Here is a 23,237-nt window from a genome sequence, read left to right on the forward strand (position 1 = left end):
ATTGAAATGGTCTGTGACCTCAAAAAAAGAAAATTCTGGATGGATTTTCCTCGGATTTTCACCTGCCATATCAGTTCTGTTATACTAACAAAACATTATTTTAACAGTTTTAGAAACCTCCGAGTGTTTGTTTTCTATCCAATGCTACCAATTATATGCATATCCTAGCTTCTGGGCCTGAGTAACAGGCAGTTTACTTTGGGCACGTCAGTCATCCGAAATTCAGAACACACATCAAAATCCACAAATGAATGGTTAATTATTAACCACAAAATCTAAATTTTGCAATGGCCATCTCAGTCTCTGGACCTGAAACAAATTGAAAACCTGTGGTTTGAATTGAAGAGCGCGGACGAAGGATATGGAAAGATTATGCATGGAGGAACAGTCTACGATCCCTCCCAATGTGTTTCTAATGTCAAAACATTATTCAAAAAGGCTCAGTGCCATTATCATTGGAAGGTGAGGTATTGAAAATAGGGGTGCCAATAGTTTTGACAAACATCTTGAGAAAAAAAATATATTACTTGTTAAATATATTAATCATAATCTTTCTCTGAGCAATTGTATTAGTTTAGAAGTCTCATTTTCAAAATGTTTTTGAGCATACAATATAGCTCAGTATGTATTATTTATTTTATAGTATTTTTTGCTCATCTTTATCAAGGGTGCCAATAATTTAGGACCCGACTGGAGATTAACACACACACTGTAAGACTTGAAATGTCAGTCCAGTTTGGAGTGGAGGACCTATTGAAAAACAATGAACAGAAGAGATGAAGTCATCAAATTATGAACTTCTGAAATCTATTCAGTAAAAAAGTGTTTAACTAAGATGCCAAACATTCTCTGAGCAGAGAATATCTGTGAGAAAACATCCCCCCCAAGACTCAATAAAACATGTTATCGTTCTGTTAAAACACACGTGTTAATGTGTGATGAGATGAAAGCGGTACCATTTTCTGCAATGTGCAAATCAATAAGACATGCAAAACACTGATAAAAACACATTTACAAGCCCCTCAAGCCCTGACACTTCCCTGTTCGCTGCTTGCGATAATAAGCTTCAGAAATAGCTGCTCCAGACTTGGTACATAGCACCATCTTGTATCTATCTGTAAGAGCATGAGGCATTGACTTGTGATCGCTCACACTCACCACCTCCATACACCACCACCAACATAACCTATAATGGAAGGGGGGAGGATGGGAGATATGTATAAACAAAAAAAATATCACGCAAAAAACACCATCAAATGCTGTTCATGCTGGCAATGTTGACTGTTGGGTTCTGAGTAACAAAAGGCACTGCATAGGCTCTGGATTGCTGCAGGAGGAGTGTGGACAATCCTGCCGATCTGGTTGGAAATGTAACTCAGTGCCAACATCAAGCAGTACTGTAAATATTTAGCAGTCAGCACCCTGCTAAAGGCTCAGGGTTTTCTGATTTAATGGAATCAGCACTTTCAAATGAACTGCAGTACATGCATTTGATTTGTCCTAATGCAATGTAAGGCGGGGTCAGGGGTGGAGGAATTAACCAGTTATACCCTCACAATGAGAGAAAAAAAACATAATTATATAAATTATCCCGCAATTAAGTAGTAGGCTAATTACATGACAGTCAGTAGAATTATACCAAATACATCTTACCCATTTTAGGATATTCAGTTGGACAACTGATGTCAAATGAACTGGCTTTACAGTGCAAAGCAAAAACATTCACAGGAGACAAGCTCCCTCTAGTGGGTCACAGTGGACAACATTATTTCATAATACTGGAGATATGTAAAAGATGTGTATTAAAAAGGGACCATGTACAATATAACACTGCTTTACATATTTTTTTTATTATTACATTTTACATGTTGTTCTTGCATTGGTAAACCAGCATAACATCTCTTTCAAAGAAACGCATTCTTTAAAAAAAATGCATATTAAAAGTGCATATACGTCATAAACAAAACATACAAATAAATTAACATAAAATGGTTTGACGCAGTCTCATGCACTTTCCCAAACGTATTTCATCGTCAAATATTTTCCTGGTCTCGTTTTTAACTACTTCCAGAAGACTACTACTGTACAGATAACCACTAAGATAGTGTTGTTGTAGTATTGTAGAAACGTGGGCTGCTGCCTGGTACTATTAGGTAGTCAGTATCTACAGTCCAGTGTGTCAATCAAGGAGAGAAGAATGAATCAAATTCCATATGACTGATTAATGACATGGTCTTTATACGATCTAATTAGCTACCACTAACTATGTCAGATGTCCTAGACCAGGGCTCTCCAACCCTGTTCCTGGAGAGCTTACCATCCTGTAGGTTTTCCCGCCAACCCTCATCTAGCACACCTGATTCTAATAATTAGCTGGTTGATAAGCTGAATCAGGTTACAACTGAGGTTGAAGCAGAAACCTACATGGAAGTTAGCTCTCCAGGAACAGGGTTTGAGAGCCCTGCCCTAGACACATATATACTCTAGTAGTCTATGCCACAACAGGTGTCTTTATGGCAACTAGAACAAGACCAAAAGTGTTCTTTAAAAAAAAATGGAAAACACTCCCATTGCTTAATGACATTCATCCATTAACTGACATGCCTTTCATACCTAAATCTAACAGTCAACCAGTTCATTGAAAAGTGAAATGAGAGCAGAGTGCACAGGCAACACATGAGATGACTGAGCTAAAGATGGAGTCAGTCTGTAGTTTCTGTAGTGTTAATAATGAAGTCCTTGCTGGTGAACAAGAGGGCAAGAGGAAGACATAACCTGCTCTTTAAAAAGAGAGCACCCTTTGAACACGTACTCCAGCATAGTGAAAAACAATTAACATATATTGACACAATGAACATGAATGTAAAAAAAAGGTAGAGACAATCCCTTAAAACAATCATAAGACTAAATCAACTTAGTGTAAACGTAAGTTAGAAAACAACAAGACAAATACAAAAATGTTCAGCATCTTAAAGATTTTTGGTTACATCCGTTTCGCAATGTGGTAACATTCTCGCATGTAAAAAAAAAAAAAAAAAAGTGTAATGAAAACCCTAAAATATACATGTGCAATTAAAGCAATGGAAGTCACTAACCATGCTCTCCATTGCTGGCATTTGGAAGGTAGGATATATTGTACATTTACTCTCTGGTTCACATAGCAACAATCTATTGCATAGTTAAGGACATGCATGCGTTAGAGTTATCATGCAATACTGCTTTCCACAGTGTTGAAATGGTTGTTTCCATCGATTGACAACACAGTGGCAGAACCATCTACTTAAAAGCCAAAAAGGATAATATTGTTGCAGGCAGCTGATTTCTCTGTGAAAGCTGATTTCACAAATAAAATATATATTCAAAAATGAGGATGGGCCATAAAATAAAGCTTTTCATCACCTAAACTTTGAGAATATTTTGAATGGCCATTTTGTGAAAGATGTGAGCGATGTGGTTAAATGTATTCGTAACATGGCAACAGGGGAATGTAACCGAACAGGATTGGAAACCGGGTCATCAGTGAGACTCAAGATCATGATAAACCGGAGCTTAGGCCAAGACATTACATCTGGAAGTCAACACAAGCCTTCAGAAGGGTAAAATACAAAGCAGGATCATGGAGTTAGCCAGCTAACTTGCATAAATATTCTGATATCTTTCTACAAAATAAAAAGTTACGTTTGAAATGGGTATGCTCTAATTGATTTAATTAACCATAAAAATCAACAGTTATTTCTGGTTGCTTATCAAAGTTAGCTGGCTAACTCATTGATTCTGCTTTGTAGTATACCCCTCAGGTCAAGGAAAAGTAATTCAGTGAACTAGCGCTGCTATTGGATCAAAAGCCCACCATTTCAACAGAGTTTGCAGCAGCAGCTCACTTAATGACAGTGTAGCCATGGGCAACAATAACAAGTGACAGGTTGTCAGACTGTTGCTGAACCCTTACAGAATCATTAATATGTTAATAGTTAATATGTAACAGTGGGGGTTTCACTTTCAGACAGACTGTAGCTATAGGCAGCAAAAGGTCTGTAGTGGGGTTTAATATTAAACTTGGTGCAGTAGGTTAGAGATATCAAATCTCAAGACCCTGGGTCTCTTACATTGTCAGCAAGCGAAATATAAATATTACTAAATGTGTTAAATGCCATTTCAGTAGAAGGATATCTGAAGATTTCAATATGTTACAAGCAGACCACCAAAAATGTTTACCCTGGTATCTTAAATCATAATCAAAGTTCATAATTAAATCATATTTAAACATAGAAGGTAAGACTGATGAACAGTCTTGAGAACTATTGCACTTAAAGGCTTGGGCATGGTAGATTACCAAATGGGTTACAGCAAGACACGGGGAGAGTTCAGTAACACGTCAAAGCTACAGCTAGAAAAGCTTTGCAGATATGGGGGTGGCACCAGATCTGACTTAAATGACTCGTCAAACTATCATTCAACTAAGGAGAACATCCCATGCATGGCCTGACAGTTGTACAGTTATGTAGATATGCTTCAAGTAACAGCAAAGAATAGCAAAACGTTCAGTGCAGTGTGCGTTATTTAGATTGTCCTGTCTTCAGATTAAGTCAATTCAAAAGGCAAATAAGCATAAATGTTCAACTTAAATGAGATGTTATGGATTTTATCAGTACTATACAGCAGCCTCTGGCTGCTATTCCATACATGGCAGAAATGTTAATCTCTCATGAGGTACCACAGGTTGAGAGGTGCTACCAGGACTGGTAACTGAATACATAGATCAGGGGTAGGCAACTAGATTCAGCCGCGGATGGTCGGGGGCCGGAACATAATTAGAATAATTTTACAATGCAAACTGACCACAACTAAGCCCAAAAACAGATTGTATTTGAGAACAATCATTTCATACCTTGTGATCGTGTCTCAATGTAATCGTCTCTTTTTTTTCTTTTTTTAGTCAAGAGAATACTTGGAAACAGAGTTCATAAACTAAACTATTTTTTTGACCAAAAACTTAATTCCCAAAATATATACATATATTTGTTTATACTAAAAACTTTGGGTAGTCCCCCAACCCCCCCCCCCAAAAAATCACTTCCTGGCCGGTTTCGTGCCACAGGACGCCTGTTGCTGACCCGACATAGATTGTTTTTTTTTTATATTTCAGAACCTCAGCATTTTAAATATTTCAAACAGTGCCAGTATTGCCCTTTGAACAGCACCAGGTGTAGAAAAGGAGTAACATTTTAGACTACTCCACAAAATATCTTAAGACTAGTGTACCCTTACAGCCTTAATAAATGTCAAGTCCTAGACCCGTTACTCTAGTTTCACGTGACCTTTTTAAACCAAGTAAAAGTAATAAAGAAATTGACAGTAATATATTTTCTGTTAACTAAGTTACTGTATAGCGTTATTCTGGGGAAAAATATTCCATACTGTATTTACAAAGTGCTAGCTTAAAACATTCCTATTCAGTTGTGTGTACAGTAGTAGACTAATACCATACTTTGCCGAAGGTAATGATTTGGTTCCATGACAGGATAGAAAGGCGCTTTTGATCATTTACATCTTGCTCATGAAAAGAAAAATACAAGTACATATATAGATACACACACACACACACACATACATATCTCTCTCAATCTATATATATTTATATCTTAGGCACACGGAAAAAAAATTGCTGCATACATAAAACAATGAGACTGCTATCGATATATGATGTCATTGAGGCTTCTGTGTTGGGCGTGCAGAAGATTGCATGCTGGCAGAAAGATTTCTGGAGGACGCCTGCTTCTCAAGAGGCTTTTTCCCATTGGGGGGAGAATTAAGACTGGATTCAGAAGTGGAAGACTTGGATTTGCCTATAACAGGCAACAGAGAGCGTCTGACTGGGGTGGAGGGCTTGGAGGACTCCTTTACCTCAGTGACAACCTTGTTCACATGATGCTCTGAGGCACTGGCCGACCCATCCCCCTCCTGAACGCTCAGCCTGGCTGTCCTCTCAGAGGCCTTCTTGGCCAGGATGCTGGTCTTACCCAGATCGGCCGACCGGCGGGACTCTCTCTGGCGCAGGGCGTTCTTGAAGAACGACAGGCCCTTGTCCTCTGACTTGCTGCTGTGCCTAGGGTCCCTGCAGGAGACGCTGGGGGAGCGCAGGCTGGTGACAGAGGAGCTGCTGATGGAACTCCGCAAAAACCTCCTCTCTGGACGGATCCCCTCCGCAGCGGTCTTGGTGGGGGTCCTGGCTGCAGCGTTGCTGCCCCAGCGTGGTCTATCAACCAGAGGGCTTACCAACCCTGAGTCCCGACTGCAGCTCCTCTCCAGCAGCTTCTTCCGACCAGAGGTGGTCTTCTCAAGGCCAGAGGCACTCTTCTTTACGGTGGGGGAGGGGGAAGCGGAGGACAGCGGCGTGGAGATGCGTTGCTTGCGCTGGGGGGTTCCATCTGCCGAGTCAGGACCCTTGGAAGACAAAGACTCTTTCTTTTTGGACGGGGTCCTGGCGGGCGTAGCGCTGCTGGTGGTCTTATCTTTAGAGTTGGTCACCTTGGGGCCCTTCACCACAGGGCTGGAAGACATTTGGGATGTAGAGGATTTGGGGGTGGAGGACGAACACTGGCGCTTCTTGGAATTTTTTTCTGGCTCAGACTTGATGGAACTCTTTTTGGACCCGGCGCTCTCTAACTTCGGGGCAGATCCGGCGGTGCTGCTCTTGCGTTTCTGCTCTTTCGACAGGGGGGCTTGTGCGTTTTGGTCCAGGGCTGTTATCTGGTTGTTGTTGTCCGTCGGGTCACTCTTGGAGATCTTCTTATCGGCCGGCGTGGGGGCCCTGCAGTAGACTTCGTCTAGGATCTTCCTGCCATGGTCCTGGTTGGTGCTGTTCCCCTCCATCATGGCCAAGGGGGCCCTGCCACCAGGGTAGCGCTCGTGCCGGCTGTAGCTACCGAAGCAAGACGTGGATACCTTGTCATCACAGGCCTCTCCCCTTTCTCCTATCCTCTCCAAGGGGGGAGAGGAGCGTGAGTCCAGGGAGAAGCGTGAGGGGGAGTTGGACCTCATATGGAGCTTGGCAGAGAGGGACCAGGAGGGCTTCATGCTGTTCTCACTGAAGGCCAGAGGACTGGCGATGGATGACCTGGAAGACAAGCTCTGACGCTGGATGCTCCGAACAAAGGGACGGGTCGAAAATCCACCTAAATAGATACAAATAAATGACTTTACACTAATGCACTAGAATCAATGAAAGGATCATTTAATACCCCTTTTTCTCAACTGGGCATAGTAACAGATCCTGTAAGGTTAGAAATAACTAGCTAAAGGAGGGAGAGAGGAGGGCAAAAGAGCTGAAGATTGAGAAAGAAGACAGAGAAACCCAGTGTATCTCACCGTCATCTTCGCTGCGGTCCCCTGTGGTGAACTCCACCGACTCGCCCAGGGAGGCCAGAGAGGCACGTCTGGAGGAGGCCCCAGAAGCCAGGCTGGCCGGCCTGCTGCCTTGGAGACGGTTCACCCAGTGGTCACACAGAGATGAGCTGGTGGAGCCTGGCACAGATAGACACGACAATCAACCCCTCAGGTCTCTCAAAGATAACCAAGATATTGATGCTACTGTCCAACTAAGAGTGGACAAACAGGTATAATGTCACTTAATGGCAGTTCTCCTGTAGAACCATGTAATACACCATCTTAATGAAACATTAGTGTCAGGAAAATCCCACACTCCAAGAAGTCACCACTGACCTGCTACGGAGCTGTTGGCAGACCAGGAGGGGATGGTGTTCCTCCTCTGGTAGAACAAGATGTAGGCCGTCTGCTGGCACACATCATCATCAGCGACGGGCTGGACCTCACTGTCGTCAAAGCAGTACCACTGGCCGTCAACAGAGTTCTTACAGTAAGCTGGGGGTTCGAAGAACAAGAGATTTAGGGTGATGGTGAAGAAACTGTCAGACTGTAGTGTTATTTTCCTATCCATCTACCTCCAGTCAGTGACTACTACCACCTTACTGCTAAACCACCGGTCTTACCTGTGTAGTGGCCTCCATGCATGTTTCCGTGGTGATTGCAGACGGCGTACAGGTCATACAGGTAGTCGTCAGGGTTACGCCCCAGGCCGTAGGGTCGTCTCCATGGTGACCAGTGAGAGGGCAGGCTCCAGCTGCTCTGGGACCTCTTCACCATGTGAGGAGCCATGTCCATGCCAAGCAGAGGGAACCGTACCATGTTCTGCATCTTCACCCTCCTGTCAGCCTCCTACAGGACACAGCAGTAAACACAGTACCCAGTCAGCTGAACTGTCGCTACACCTGCCTCTTAGACGGGCAGGAGATTGGTCACCGGGTAAGACTGAGTGGCAGTGACTGAACATGGACAAGACAAAACAAGGAACACTGACTGAAGGCAAACCAAATATAGGAAACAGTCGGGCCAATGAGAAACTACCATTACAAAAACAAAACAGGAATGATTGGACAATTCTCAGTGTGGGAATTGGAAGGGGTGCTGAATGCTGTGTTGTTGCTGCAGTACCTGTCTAAACCTCTTGAGGTGCAGTATGAGCACATCAGGCAGGGTCCACAGGCTGAGCTTGATGCGGCCTTGCTGCAGCTGCTTGCAGTGGGGGCAGCGCCAGGCATCATCCGGGGCCAGCTGGAACAGAGACAGCCCACCCATGCGCACACACACGCAGCCGTCAAGGAAAAGCTCCCCACCGCAGTGCTTTTAAATCAGTCTCACTCACAGAGGGAGTTCCTGACTGATCTACTCCATGTTTTCACAGCACCCTCATTTCTGTGACCAGTGCCAGTTCTTAAACTGACCACCTCCAGCCTCTGCTAACCACAGTGTATATTCAGAGTCTATCTGGTGTCCTTCCAGACAGAGAGAAGCCATTATAAAAATGCTGTATTTCAAACCTAGAATTAGGTGCAAAATATCCAGCACCCTCAGCATTTCAACAAAATGAATGGCTATTGGATATTCAGCTGTGGAATAATAAACAAACCCTCTGGTAAGAAGAGAATGTTCCTTTTTCCAAGTCTCTTTTCTTGTTTAAATGCATACAACAGCATATAAATGCATCGACAGCCATTGTGTGTAGCCTTGTGATACCAACACAGTGTGTGTGTGTGTGTGTGTGTGTGTGTGGCCTTGTGATACCAACACAATGTGTGTACTCCAGTGTTACCTGCTCCTCTTTGGTGTAGAGCTGGAGGCACTGAGCGAGGGTGCAGGCCTGGGGCTGATGATGTTGCTCTCTGTGCAGATACACACTCTCAGCATCAGGGATGTACTCTTCCTCAGTGAGCCCAAACAGACTGCATGGAAGGAGAATCACAGTCAGCCAATCAATCACTCAACACACGGCCTCCTATCCTAACACACAATACTAAATCTGACACTTCCCAATACGTGGGTATTGCTTAGGTAGTCTAATACTTAAGGATTTCATTCCTTTATGTTATCCTGTCTCCAAATGTCTAAAGGAACCCGCATGCTTCCCAGCCAAAACAGTTCCTAAGAGTTTGTGCATATATTATGACAGCATTATGTGACGTTTCTGTTAGTTTTGGAGATCGGTAAGGGTTTTTTCGGCTGTTCGGGCACAGTAGCCGAACTGAGCCGAAGTCGGTAGGCGAAGTCTACACCCCTTCATCGGTGATTGGTCAACAGTAGAGATTCTTCAATAAAGCTTTTGTCATTCAACGAGAGACGGCTTGTTTTCATGCACATTTTTTTTTAATCAGAAATAAATACTGCACCAGACCAGTTAAATGTAAAATTGCTTGACTATGAACTCCTCAGCAAAAACGTAAAAATGAATTATCTTCGATTCATTCTGACTATTTTGTGGAAGTGTATACTAGCTACGGCATCTCAAAATGGACAAACAGTACTATTGCTGTTTTTTTTCTTATTTATCAAGCGAAGGTATTTTAAGAGATTATGCAAGCACACTCGTTCGGTTTGCCAAGCCGAGGTCGGCAAGGCGCCCGCGGAACTGAAGCATGCAGGCTTTTGCCTTAAAAAAGCAAAAACAAACATCAAAGTGCATCGTCTGCTATACTCTCTCACCCCTGTTTTTAGACAAACAATATATTTTGTTTAAATTAATATTTGTTGGCTTTAAGGGATGGGCATTTGAACCTTTTTCACTATTCGAATATACGGATAATCAAAATACATACGTTTTAAAGAAAAAAAAACGCAATATGCAACAATTTCAACAATTTTACAACATTATAGTTCATATAAGGAAATCTGTAAATTGAAATAAATTCAGTAGGCCGTAATCTATGATTTCACATGGCTGGGCAGGGGCACAGCCATGGGTGGACCTGGGAGGGCATAGACCCACCCACTTGGGAGCCAGGCCCAGCCAATCAGAAAGAGTTTGTCCCCAACAAAAGGGCTTTATTAGAGAAAAATACTCCTCAGTTTCATCAGCTGTCCAGGTGGCTGGTCTCAGACGATCCAGCAGGCGAAAAAGAAGGATGTGGAGGTCCCGGGTTGGCATGGTTACACGTGGTCTGTGGTTGTGAGGCCGGTTGGACGTACTGACAAATTCTCTAAAACGACGATGGATGCGGCTCATAGCGGAGAAATTAACATTAAACTCTCTGGCAACAGCTCTTGGGGACATTCCTGCAGTCAGTATGCCAATTGCACGCTCCCTTAATACTTGAGACATTTGTGGCGTTGTCTTAGAGTGGTCTTTTATTTTCCCCAGTACAAGGTGCACCTGTGTAATGATCACTCTGGGCACAAAATTTGAGAGAAATAAGCTTTTTGTGCATAAATAACATTTCTGGGATGTTTCATTTCCTCTCTTGGGTATGGGATGAAAAGCGTGCCAAAAGTAAACTGCCTGTTACTCAGGCCCAGAAGCTAGGATATGCATATAAATGGTAGATTTGGATAGAAAACACTCTAAAGTTTCTAAAACTGTTAAAAAATAATGTCTGTGAGTATAACAGAACTGATATGTTAGGCGAAAACCCGAGGACAAACTATCCTGGGGAGAAAAAAAATTTAGGTCATAGGATTTTCCAATTGTTTTCTATGGGATAACCTTATTAGGAACCTGGTTGCAGTTCCTATGGCTTCCACTAGATGTCAGTCTTTAGAAATTGTTCAATGTTTTTCTTTTGAGAAATGAAGAAGTAGTCCTATTCATTGTAAGTGTCACTCCAGGTGGACTCTACTGTTTTGGTGCGCGTGAACTGGAGCTCGCTTCATGTTGTTTTTATCCGGTATTAGAAACAGTTTATTCCGTCTTAAATTTTATTGATTATTTACGTTTTAGGGTACCTGAGGTTGGATTAGGAACGTTGTTTGAAATGTTTGGACCAAGTTTACAGGTAACTTATTAGATACTTTGTAGGCATGTCGGGCGAGTTGAAACCGGTGTATTTCTGAATGAAATGCGCCAAATAAAATTGCAATTTTTGGGACATAAAGAAGGACATTATCGAACAAAAGGACAATTTGTGATGTTTCTGGGACAGTTTGGCGTGCCAACAGAAGAAAATCTTCAAAGGTAAGGCATTACTTATATCGCCATTTCTGACTTTTGTGGCGCACCTGCCTGGTTGAAATATGATTTTCATGTGTTTGTATGCGGGGCGCTGTCCTCAGATAATCGCATGGTTTGCTTTCGCCGTAAAGCCTTTTTGAAATCTGACACAGTGGCTGGATTAACAAAAAGTTAACCTTTATTTTGATGTATAACACATATATTTTCAAGAATGTTAAATATTTGAATTTGGTATTTTTGAATTTCGCGCTCTGCAATTTCACCGGATGTTGGCCAGGTGAGACGCTGCCCATAAGAAGTTAAACATGCGACCAACAATTTACATGTTGTGTTTATATTTTTGTTCAGTATAGATTTTTTCCAAAAGTTATGAGGTTCAAAATGTACCGCTCCAACTTCACTTGGTACACATGGAGCCTCTGATGGTAGTGCTGCTTTGATTGACCGACAATAACAAGCTACACTCGTGAAAAGTGTTTTTTTTTTTAAATGGAGCGCACTCATAAAAACTCATTAAAAACTGTTGTTTTATTCAAATGTCATGGTCTATCCTTGTATGTAGCAATGTCACATAGATAATTACATTTTAGACAGTCTTTTCATTAAAATAGGCCTAGCCTATATTTACACTTTTTTTTTTTATTAATACCCTCGCAAGTAATCGAGTACTAATGTCCGTTTGGATATTCTAATAACCGTCCACATCCCTAGTGGCTTTATGGGGATAATTTATGGCCATGTATTTCCCTGCAGGATAAATCTCACTACAAACCCCCAGAAATATGGCGTTTATCAAAAGAGATGCAGAGCACCAGCAATATTATTGTGCAGCGTTCACTCACTAATCCTTGGTCTCTTTGTCCCACTCCACCACTATCTTGACGTGCGGCGGTCCCCCCTGGCCACAGGACTTGTACGCTCTGCCAAGGAAAGATTATGTTGAGGAAAAAACGAGAACAAGACAGTTTCACAACTTAAACACATATCAACCAACAAGCTGTATTCCTCTTATCTTCAAAACACTACAAATCTAAGTGAATTGGATTTACATGACCTGTGTGGCTGTCTTTTTGTCTGCTGTACACATATCTACCCAGCTTTTTAGTGTGTGTACTGTGTGACAAACTCCCATTCTATTCAATTGAATCAGCAACTGGGACAAACTATAAACCAAACCTGCTGAGCAAACAGTGTGTGAAGAAACAGATACTGAAACATGTAAAGGCACGCCATTTAACTGTTCTGGTGACATAAGAGCATCTGATCTGGCATTCAAGTGTGGTTAAAGGATTATAAGGAGGCAGTAAACAACATTGTGAATTGGTGAGAGGAGGTGGTGTTCAGTAGGAAGATAGCATTTTGAAAAGGGGAGATAATACCCGAACACAAATGTCCTTTTTCTGGTGAGAAACATTTTGATATGTGCCCTACTGAACATGACCCTGGTTGAGAACTACAGTTGAATAATAATATAAAATATTCCATTTAGCAGACACTTTTATCCAAAGCGACTTACTGTCATGAGTGCATACTTTTACGTACAGATGTGCTTTCTTAATTTGATCACTCTGTTGGAGAAATTTCCTGTGCAACAGAAAATGCAAACTTATTGCATTCAAGGTATAATGAAAAATGTATCAACCCCTACAAAAATGTCCATTAAGATCCACATAATATAGAAACTGGTCAAATTAAGATATCACATCAGTATTGGTGGTCTCAGGAATCAAACACACTATCCTGGAGTTGCAAGCACCATGCTCTACCAATTGAGCTACAGAGGACCAGGAATAACAAGGAGACTGACCTTTCCACTGTTGGGTGACAGAGAGGCTGCTCCTCTTGGGGCAGGAGGTACGTGATGCCAACCACACCAACCACTCGTAGGCTGAAGGGCCCCACCTGCAGATAATACCAGGACTTTAGTTACTCACTGTCCCTATTCCCACCACCTGACTGCTACGTATAGATATGTTGCCACGGCCATGCTTTTCAAACCAGACCAACAGCATTCTAGCCAATGAGGCAACTTAAACGTCTAACATGCTATTACATGGGAATCAACTGTTTATTTCTTTAGAGTCTAAGACATTGGAGGATAGGGGGTGCTAAGCTGACATATGAAATTGTTTTAAGATGGTCATACTATGGATCATTTAGCTGATTTGGAATTTTAGGACCCTTTTTAGGTATAAAAAAATATATATAAAAAATGTATTTGATAAAATGATGATTTTGACCTTTACTACTAAAGCCCATAGAAATGCATTGAATACCACATTCAAGAATGGCAAAAAGGACAGTCAAAAAATGAATCAGAAGAAACAAGGTTTTGAAGTGTCTGTCCTAAATCTAGGATATAAAAAAAACTCAGGAAACATACACTACCGTTCAAAAGTTTGGGGTCACTTAGAAATGTCCTTGTTTTTGAAAGAAAAGCACATTTTTGGTCCATTACAAGAACATCAAATTTATCAGAAATACAGTGTAGACATTGTTAATGTTGTAAATGACTATTGTAGCTGGAAACATCAGATTTTTAATGGAATATCTACATAGGCGTACAGAGGCCCATTATGAGCAACCATCACTCCTGTGTTCCAATGGCATGTTGTGTTAGCTAATCCAAGTTGATCATTTTAAAAGGTTAATTGATCATTAGAAAACCCTTTTGTAATTTTGTTAGCACAGCTGAAAACTGTTGTTCTGATTAAAGAAGCAATAAAACTGGCCTTCTTTGACTAGTTGAGTATTTGGAGCATCAGTATTTGTGGGTTCAATTACAGGCTCAAAATGGCCAGAAACAAAGAACTTTCTTCTGAAACTCATCAGTCTATTCTTGTTCTGAGAAATTAAGGCTATTCCATGCGAGAAATTGCCAAGAAACTGAAGATCTCGTACAACGCTGTGTACTACTCCCGTCACAAACAGTGCAAACTGGCTCTAACCAGAATAGAAAGAGGAGTGGGAGGCCCCGGTGAACAACTGAACAAGAGGACAAGTACATAAGTGCCTAGTTTGAGAAACAGACGCCTCACAAGTCCTCAACTGGCTGCTTCATTAAAAAGTATCCGCAAAACACCAGTCTCAACGTCAAGAGTGATGAAGCGACTCCGGGATGCTGGCCTTCTAGGCAGTGTTGCAAAGAAAAAGCCATATCTCAGACTGGCCAATAAAAAGAAAAGATTAAGATGGGAAAAATAACAGACACTGGACAGAGGAAGATTGGAAAAAAGTGTTATGGACAGACGAATCTAAGTTTGAGGTGTTCGGATCACAAAGAAGAACATTCGTTTGACACAGAAAAAATTAAGATGCTGGAGGAGTGCTTGACGCCATCTGTCAAGCATGGTGGAGGCAATGTGATGGTCTGGAGGTGATTTGGTGGTGGTGAAGTGGGAGATTTGTACAGGGTAAAAGGAATCTTGAAGGAGGAAGGCTATCACTCCATTTTGCAACACCATGGCATACCCTGTGGACGGTGGTTAACTGGAGCCAAATTCCTCCTACAACAGGTCAATGACCCTAAGCACAGCTCCAAACTATGCAAGAACTATTTAGGGAAGAAGCAGTCAGCTGGTATTCTGTCTATAACGGAGCGGCCAGCACAGTCACCGGATCGCAACCCTATTGAGCTGTTGTGGGAGCAGCTTGACCGTATGGTACGTAAGAAGTGCCCATCAAGCCAATCCAACTTGTGGGAGGTGCTTCAGGAAGCATGGGGTGAAATCTCTTCAGATTACCTCAACAAATTGCTAACTAGAATGCCAAAGGTCTGCAAGGCTGTGATTGCGGCAAATGGAAGATTCTTTGACAAAAGCAAAGTTTGAAGGACACAATTATTATTTCAATTAAAAATCTTTATAACCTTGTCAACGTCTTGACTATATTTCCTATTCATTTTGCAACTCATTTCATGTATGTTTTCATGGAAAACAAGGAAAAGTGACCCTAAGTGAGCCAAACTTTTGAACGGTAGTGTATACCGTAATTTCCGGACTATAAGCCGCTACTTTTTTCCCACGCTTTGAACCTCGCGGCTTAAAACAATGACGCGGCTAATATATGGATTTTTCCCGCTTTCAAATAATAATAATTTTTTTAAAAACACATTCTGTGACGTGCTCAGTTTTTTGGCGGCATGAAGCTTTCATTAGACCAATGGAATTACCGAACGGGTTAAGGTCAAACGACTTTTTTGTTTACTGTTTAGATTAAATCGAGCATGCTCAAACTTTCCATCATTCTGATTACGGTAGTCATTTTGTCACCCTCATTATGGCAAAGACACGGAGAAATGCATATGATGCAGCTTTCAAGTTGAAGGCGACTGATCTGGCTGTTGGAAAAGGAAATACAGCTGCTGCACGGGAGCTTGGTCTGGAGCAATGACTTTCTTGGTAGGCTACTGTTTACTGCTAATTTTTTATTTTTTGTTACAAGCGGTGTTTCATTAAAGCCTATTTATTTTTGTTACAAGCCGTGTTTCGCTAAAGCCTGTGTAAAGTTCATTTGTTTCAATGTACCGGTAGGCACCTGCGGCTTATAGACATGTGCGGCTTATTTATGTTCAAAATAATATATATTTTTTTTAATTCAGTGGGTGCGGCTTATATTCAGGTGCGCTCAATAGTCCGGAAATTACGGTATATATTTTTTACACATATTTATCCCATTTTTTGGGTAGGCACAAAACTACCTTCATACTTCCATTAGTTTTTTTAACCAGTACCTGGTTATCTTCAGACGAGTCCTGAGACACTTGTGGGGGTCATAGAGCAAAACAGAGTTTGTGGGAGTCTTACTTTGCATAGAGTGGTCATAATAGTTTCTAGGTCAAACTGTTCAGATATTACAGACCTTTTCGTGAGAAGAACGATTTTCGCGATGTCTCATGGTCTGACAAACACCGCTCTAGCTCTGCCGCCTTTAACCGCAGATGCGGAAGTGCGACACTGGTGGATGCAGTGGATTGAGAGGCATCCAATGCAAAAAAAAACATCTCTTGCTTAAACGGACGGATTTTGATAGGGATATTTTTGTTTTGTAATTTCTCAGCTCTAGGGGGTTAAATGCAGTAAACCACAGTGCCTACTAGTGAAAGCCTACACAGGTTGTAATTCAGACTCTTTTGCCATATCATGATTTTTTTTAGTTGACCTGCATTCTGTGGGGTTGTGTTTCCATTCACTATCCTCCACCCACCTGAATGTAAACTCCTGGCCTGAGCAGGTGATGCATCTTCTCCAGGATCTCCTTCTGCAGGATATCCCAGGTCACAGTTCGATCCATGTACAGTACAAATGGAAGACCAAACCTGGAACAGAAAGAATGATATTCTCCTGTTAACAGACTCCAAGTACACCTTAATATAACAAATATCATATGACCTGCATGGTGTAACGTTTTCAGAGGACAGTTGAAAACACTGGGCAGTAGTACCCATAGAAATACAATTCCAACATTGCAGTCAATATTATTAATATTACATCTCTATAGTACCTCCTCCCTTGGTGACCGGTGCAGGCTCGGTTACAGATCAGCAGGACCATCTTGTCGGCCCCTGTGTTCTTACTGGCCGATGCAGTGGTAGGATTCAGAGCTCCTTGCATGAAAGATGGAGTCCTGCTCATCTCACTCCCAAACTTCAAGTTGTTCTGGTTCAGGTTGGCAAGGAGACTCCCTGGATTTCAAATCCCAAGCAGTCATTGATACTCAGTCAATACTTCAATATACATTACACAGAATGCATGACAAGTACACTACCAAAAAAACTTCCATTGAGAAATGCCCAAAACGTATTGAATAATGTGATATCAACAGTAGATGAATAGTGAAGAGGTACCTCTCTTGGTTCGAATGTTCTCTAGTCTGAAGGTCTCAGGCGTCTCAAAGGCAAAGATGGAATCGCTCTCCTGAATGATATCGAGATCGTCGTCGTCATCACAGAAGGAGCGGTGGAAACCGTCATAGTACATCTCCGTCAAAACAAACTGAATCAGAGGCAAGCAGAGAAGGCCAAAACAAATCAATACGCTGCTGCCATTTAGTCAACACTGAAACCTTTTATTCAGATAAGATGGTGAAACAGATTAGAGTTAGGCCATGCCCATTTCAGTGAATGAATTACAGAACATAAATAAACGACATCAATATTCTTTACAGTGTATAGGCCTACCTCTTCTGCAAATACAGAACAATGGTAAATATGGAAGGCTACACACTATGACTGAAAACCCCCTCCCTTTCTTCTGGAGTCCTTGCCCTATCCTTCAATCATGTCAACTTTTCTTATTCAGACCGGGATTTCACACACACACACACACACACACACACACACACACACACACACACACACACACACACACACACACACACACACACACACACACACACACACACACACACACGAGTGTTCTGCTTAATGTAATCCAATGACCGCACTGTATGAAACTTTCAGCCACATCAAACCCAAGGCGTCAGTTCTGTTGATCTTGGATACAATGGGCTCTGTTCCAGTGATCCCTTCATCCTGATTAAAGAGACTAATGATGCACTAGCCTAATACTACTTACGACAACACTGTAAAGCAGCTATTAATACTGAAATGGGAACACCTGCTGGTACAATCAGTCGAGTACCCAGGGATGAATCATTAAAGGAAAAAGTAGTGTACTCCTTTATTGTTCTTTTCAGATAACATTCCTCTGAAATCCTTAGTAGCTAGGTACCACCAGAACATAAAGCATTCAAGTTAACTTCTGTGTGTATGTAACCTTGTAAGACAGAGCTGAGGCTGCTAGGGATAAGAGAGCAGGAAGGAAGCAGCACCTGGTCCAGGGGGATCTTGGTCTCACGTGACACAGCATCTCGGAGTCTGGACACGGTGCTGTTCAGGGGCACGGCCACTCCGATCCTCATACAGTGAGAGTACTTCCCCTGGTAGACCACTGTCACATACAGAGGCCTGGGAAGAGACAGGAAACATTGGCACCATATAAGGAATTACAAAACACCAGATAAAAACCACTGACAAAGACCAGGAAATAACAGAATGGACAAACTCAACTTTCGCCAAATTAAACACAATTATGTCCAATAATCCACCTCCTTGGAGAGGACACGTTTCCACCTCCTCTAATAATGCTGCTACAACACTGTCTGGAGACTGCTAATTTGTAATTACTCTGAGAGCACTGAGCAGGATTCCTCTGGTGACTGTGTGGATCAGTGCTACTCTAAGCTGACACTAAGAACTCAGCCAGCAGGCACAGCAACGCAGCTTTTTCAGGAGTTCAGTTTGAGATACTCCACATTCTGGAGAACCCTCATTTTTAAGATGGTTGCCATTTCTGAGTTTCTCTGTCATTTGAACTTCAGTTATGTGGGATCTGTCTTCACATCAGCTCAACTATGGCCAGAAACAGTGGCATAACAGGCTTAGCAGAACATTTTTATTCAGAGAAATAACCTAGATGCTTCAGACTAGTGATAACTGATAACCCAAAGTTGAGTAACAGGATTGTGTTTCTGGGAGGAGAAAGTAGAAGTAGTAGTGAAGCCAGAGCGGTGAGCCACTGAGCCTTGGTCTGGAGGACCATTATTCTGTCATCAATCAGATGACAGCTGGAGGACCATTTGGACATCATTTGCCACCGCATATCTCCTAATTTCACCTCATTCTTCTCATCTTTAATAATGCATGGACAGCAATGAATTTAGTGGCTTAAAAAAGATTCTGCATCGAACATGCGCTCTCTCTCCTTGATGTGACAGTATAACACCATTGTAAAGAAAAAAAACGTCACTGTATCATGAGGACAAAAAAGGCCATGCATGTCCCAGGTACCTCAGTTTAGGAGTATTATGAATCCCCAGCCGAGTGAGCATAAAGGTTGTTTTGACTGCTAGGCACAAATAATGAAACTCAAAATACTAAAACTATGACAGAGAAGAACACAACATATTTCTAAAAAGTCATAGGCCTACATTTTCATTTCAGATTTAAAAGTAAGTCTATTTCCCTTTTTGCTTTAGCCATTGAGCGTTTGTCTGGGCATGTAGCCCTTAAATTGACTTTAGAAATAGAAGAGTCCCATAATTACTGGCTTGGTTTGGTCTGCAGATGGGCCAAATATGCCATTTGAGACTAAAACGACATTCCTTCTTATTTACTTTGCTTCCGCAACCCTGGGAAATTCAAATGAACCGCAGTCTCAAGATGTACATTTCAACACTTGTCAACAGTCTTGTTCCTCCCACCAGACCCAATGATGGAACACAGCAGAGGTGTGTACTCACCTTGTGTGAGGTAAGAGGATGGGCAGGGAGATGCAGAGGAAAGGATCAAAGGTGTTGCTCTGTTTTTGGCAATGCGGGCAGGTGAGAGACGACCTGTTGGTAAGAAAGGGAACTAATTTGTCTCAGAAGAAGTCATGAAGAATAAACAGAATGGAGAATATAAAACTCCTCAGGGGTAAGCATCAAATAAGACCCACCTGTACTGGGCCTGAAATAGCTCTTGCACAAATGAACCGGTAGAGAGTGGAAGAGAAGGCCCCTCTAGACCCCCATCATCCTCTTCCACTGGTGGCTAATAGGACAAAACAGAGTGGATGAGCTCTTACTGCATATTAGACGATTTGGGATATTGAGGCTGTATTCTATTCACTAGGTCAATGAGCATCCAAAGCAGTCTGAAAGACATCAAAAGGATAAGAGACCAAAATACAAACAAACGGTGCAGCTCCTCTGACTTATCCTCAAGGAACTATGAGCATTTGACAAGGCAGACTAATCAACAAAAGCTCTGTGGGGTCTATCCAGGTCACGTCTCTCACTCTGCATGTCTAAAGTCTCCTTCATGCTTCGTTTTGGCTAGCGCCTAAGGCGATCCAAACGAATGCGCTCGCATACTCCCTTAAAAGACCTTTGCTTGAAAAATGACAAAGTGACAATAGTACCGTTTGTCCATCTTAAGACACCGTAGCCAGTATAAACTTCCTCAACATCGTCAGAATTCATCTAAGATAACTCAAGAAATGTGTAATTAAATGTTGACGTTTTTGCCGAGTAGATCTAAGTTGCAGAATTTTACTTTTCAAGTGAACAAAATTTGAATGAAAACGATTTGTGATGACAAACTCTCCATTGAAGAATCCCTACTGTTGACCAATCACTGACAAAGGGGCGTAGACGTCGGCTACACATTTTGGCTCGCCTCGAGATAAAACGTCAGCACGAACAGCTGAAAAATCCTTGCCTAAGACCAAAACAAACAAAATGTCACCATAATATATGCACGAACTGTTCCGGATGGGAAGCAATCCAGGAAGGGGACACAGAACACCATCACTTCCTGTTCATTCTCCCACAGGAGATGAATCAGTCAGCACTCCATAAAGTAAGGAAGTGAGCTCTCTCTCCTAACTTGTTTGTTCCAGTGCTCTGGAAGATTGATGCCTGATAAGGGGCTCTGCGTTCAGAAATGGGTTAGGTCGGTAAATCTGTCCTGCAGGATGCCAGGCCCTTACCCCTGCTCAAATGTTATTCCGTTTGGAATGTCTGAATGAGGCTTCAAAGGACATCACAATTAGCCAGCCACCTCCTCCACTCAGACTGCTGACTCACCTCAGGTACAGCTCCATTTACTGCTAGCTCGAGGTCACATCACTAACTGTCTCGTTGTGCTAACCTGGCCACTACCACTGTTCCTGAAGTTGCATTAGTAGGCCCTAACTCTATGATGCGCAAACAAAAGTTTACCTTAATGGAAGGCCTGTTGTTGGGATGGTTGTTGAGGTCTTCATGTACCCTGTCCAGAAGCCAGAGCAGAAACTCCTGGGCGTCATGCTGAGCATTGCCTTTATACTGCAAAGCACTCTTTGAGACAGCATTCTGCAACAAACAGCACAAGCAACACTGCTTGAAAATTCTGGTGATAGCCTAGTCTCAGAAATATGATGTAGCCTAAATGTATTTGACCATTTCAAAGGTGTGTAGTATTGGCTGATTCTGCAGACCAAATGCAGTCCCATGAGAGAAGCAGTCTTGCTTTATGATACATTGTACCAACTTACTTACTTTAAACTCCCTGCTGTGCTGTGGGGTGTATTCAAATGTCCACAGGGCCCGGACCAGTCCAGACAGCTGCTCTGTCACCTCGCCTCTGTCATGAGGGCCCTTCCTCCCCAAATGCACACCGTTTGTCTTTGGTTTCTCCTTCTCCTCATCCGTTTCCTCGACTCCCCGGTATTGTTCCAGTGCCAAATACTCAGCAAAGAGTTCAGTGTTACTCAGGCACTGGAGGATGGCATTCATGAAACAAGTGTTACCATGGTTTTTGAGACCAGACACTCCAGGGACCTTCTCTCCGAGGAAACGGTCACTATCATCCAAAGATGGTGAATCTTTGCCTCCAGTTTTGAATAATGTGAAACCCCCATCGTCTTTGTCACCTTCAATAGCATGCCCATCGGATCCAAAATGGGACAAGGTTGACAGGGTCCTGAGGACTCTGCCCATAAAACTACCCACGGAGCGCACAGAGCCTCGTCTGAAGAGTTTCTTGCTGAAGCTACCAGATTTCTTCTCTTTAGTCGTGGCTTTACTAGACATGATTGCCTGACTTGTTGGGCACCCCCTCATGCAATAAATGTCAAAATACAATCTTTCCTGTGAGGAATGAGCTGAGCTAGCTAGCAAACTAGAATTAACTTTCAGCTGTCTCGTGCTACATCTTAATTGAGAAGTCAAGTTACATCTCAACCCATCAACTAGCTAGTTAGCTAACGTTAGCTAACAATAGCTTGCTGGGATATATTTTCCATACTAGGGGTATAGTACTGACTACTAAATACGTGTCACCACATTTTCAAAGACAAGTGTTATGTTGATCTAATTGGATAGCTAACCTTAGCGTGTCAGCTAACACAACAACAACAACAATCCATAGCTAGCTAAATTGGCTAGCTAGCTTGTAAACTATCCATTAATCCATTTTAAGTGATTCGATTTAGTAAAATGCACAAATTACAATAAGCTGCCGGAATGCATTTGTATATGCTAAACAAGTCAACCTATCCGCTGACGTTCATGCAAATCGTTTCTTGTAGCTAGCTGATTGTTTTTATAGTTAACATTTGCACATTAGCTGGCTAGCTTTGCTAGCCAGAGATCTAGCCACTGCATAAATGAGTCCCTTGCGCAGAAGTGTCCTTCCATCCCATCCGAAAATAAAAATGCAGTTACCAAGCAGAGACGTTTAATTTCGTGTCCTTGGTTAACTTGAGTGGGATTGTAAAATTTCTTATGCTTTCCAAGCTGAAGTATTCTCCTAAATCCGACTATCCATTGCAACGGAGTCAGTTCACACTTTCAGCTACAGAAACACCGACACTGCAGGACAGCAGAGAAACAGCTGACGTAACAGAGTCAACGCCAAAATACAACTGGGGGAGAGAGGGGTTCCACTGTGCCTTTTTTCCATAAATCAAACGTTTTGTATCAAAGTATCAACATGTGCACTATTGAATAATAAAGTAAATGTTTTTTGTTTTTTTTCAAATGTAGGCCTAGCCATAATCATGCAGTTGACAATTAAGGAAATACTTCCTGATCTAAGGACAGTCCAAAAAATATTGATTGTAAGACTGACATAAATAATTGCTTTTTTTGTTTTGGGTTGCAAGTATGAGGAGGTTGGGTCTCCTATAGTACA

The 23,237-nt window shown here is 42.1% G+C and overlaps 1 protein-coding gene across 1 annotated transcript; it reads right to left on the bottom strand.

Moving 5' to 3' along the window:
• Positions 1–1,830: 1,830 nt before the first annotated feature.
• On the bottom strand, positions 1,831–23,010 carry LOC106601105 (ubiquitin carboxyl-terminal hydrolase 31). The gene is made up of 16 exons (XM_014193033.3): positions 21,602–23,010; positions 21,284–21,415; positions 20,017–20,111; positions 19,820–19,912; positions 18,350–18,485; positions 17,364–17,511; positions 17,021–17,201; positions 16,724–16,835; positions 13,326–13,420; positions 12,361–12,438; positions 9,170–9,299; positions 8,512–8,631; positions 8,010–8,235; positions 7,723–7,881; positions 7,369–7,524; positions 1,831–7,175 (listed from the first exon to the last, which is right to left on the bottom strand). The coding sequence occupies exons 1-16, from the start codon at positions 22,163–22,165 to the stop codon at positions 5,707–5,709; spliced, it is 3,894 nt and encodes a 1,297-aa protein (XP_014048508.1). The 5' UTR covers positions 22,166–23,010; the 3' UTR covers positions 1,831–5,706.
• Between the last annotated feature and the right edge of the window lie 227 nt (positions 23,011–23,237).

The sequence above is a fragment of the Salmo salar genome, chromosome 03 (genome assembly GCF_965601325.2).
Source record: "Salmo salar chromosome 03, fSalSal1, whole genome shotgun sequence".
Taxonomy (NCBI): Eukaryota; Metazoa; Chordata; class Actinopteri; order Salmoniformes; family Salmonidae; genus Salmo; species Salmo salar.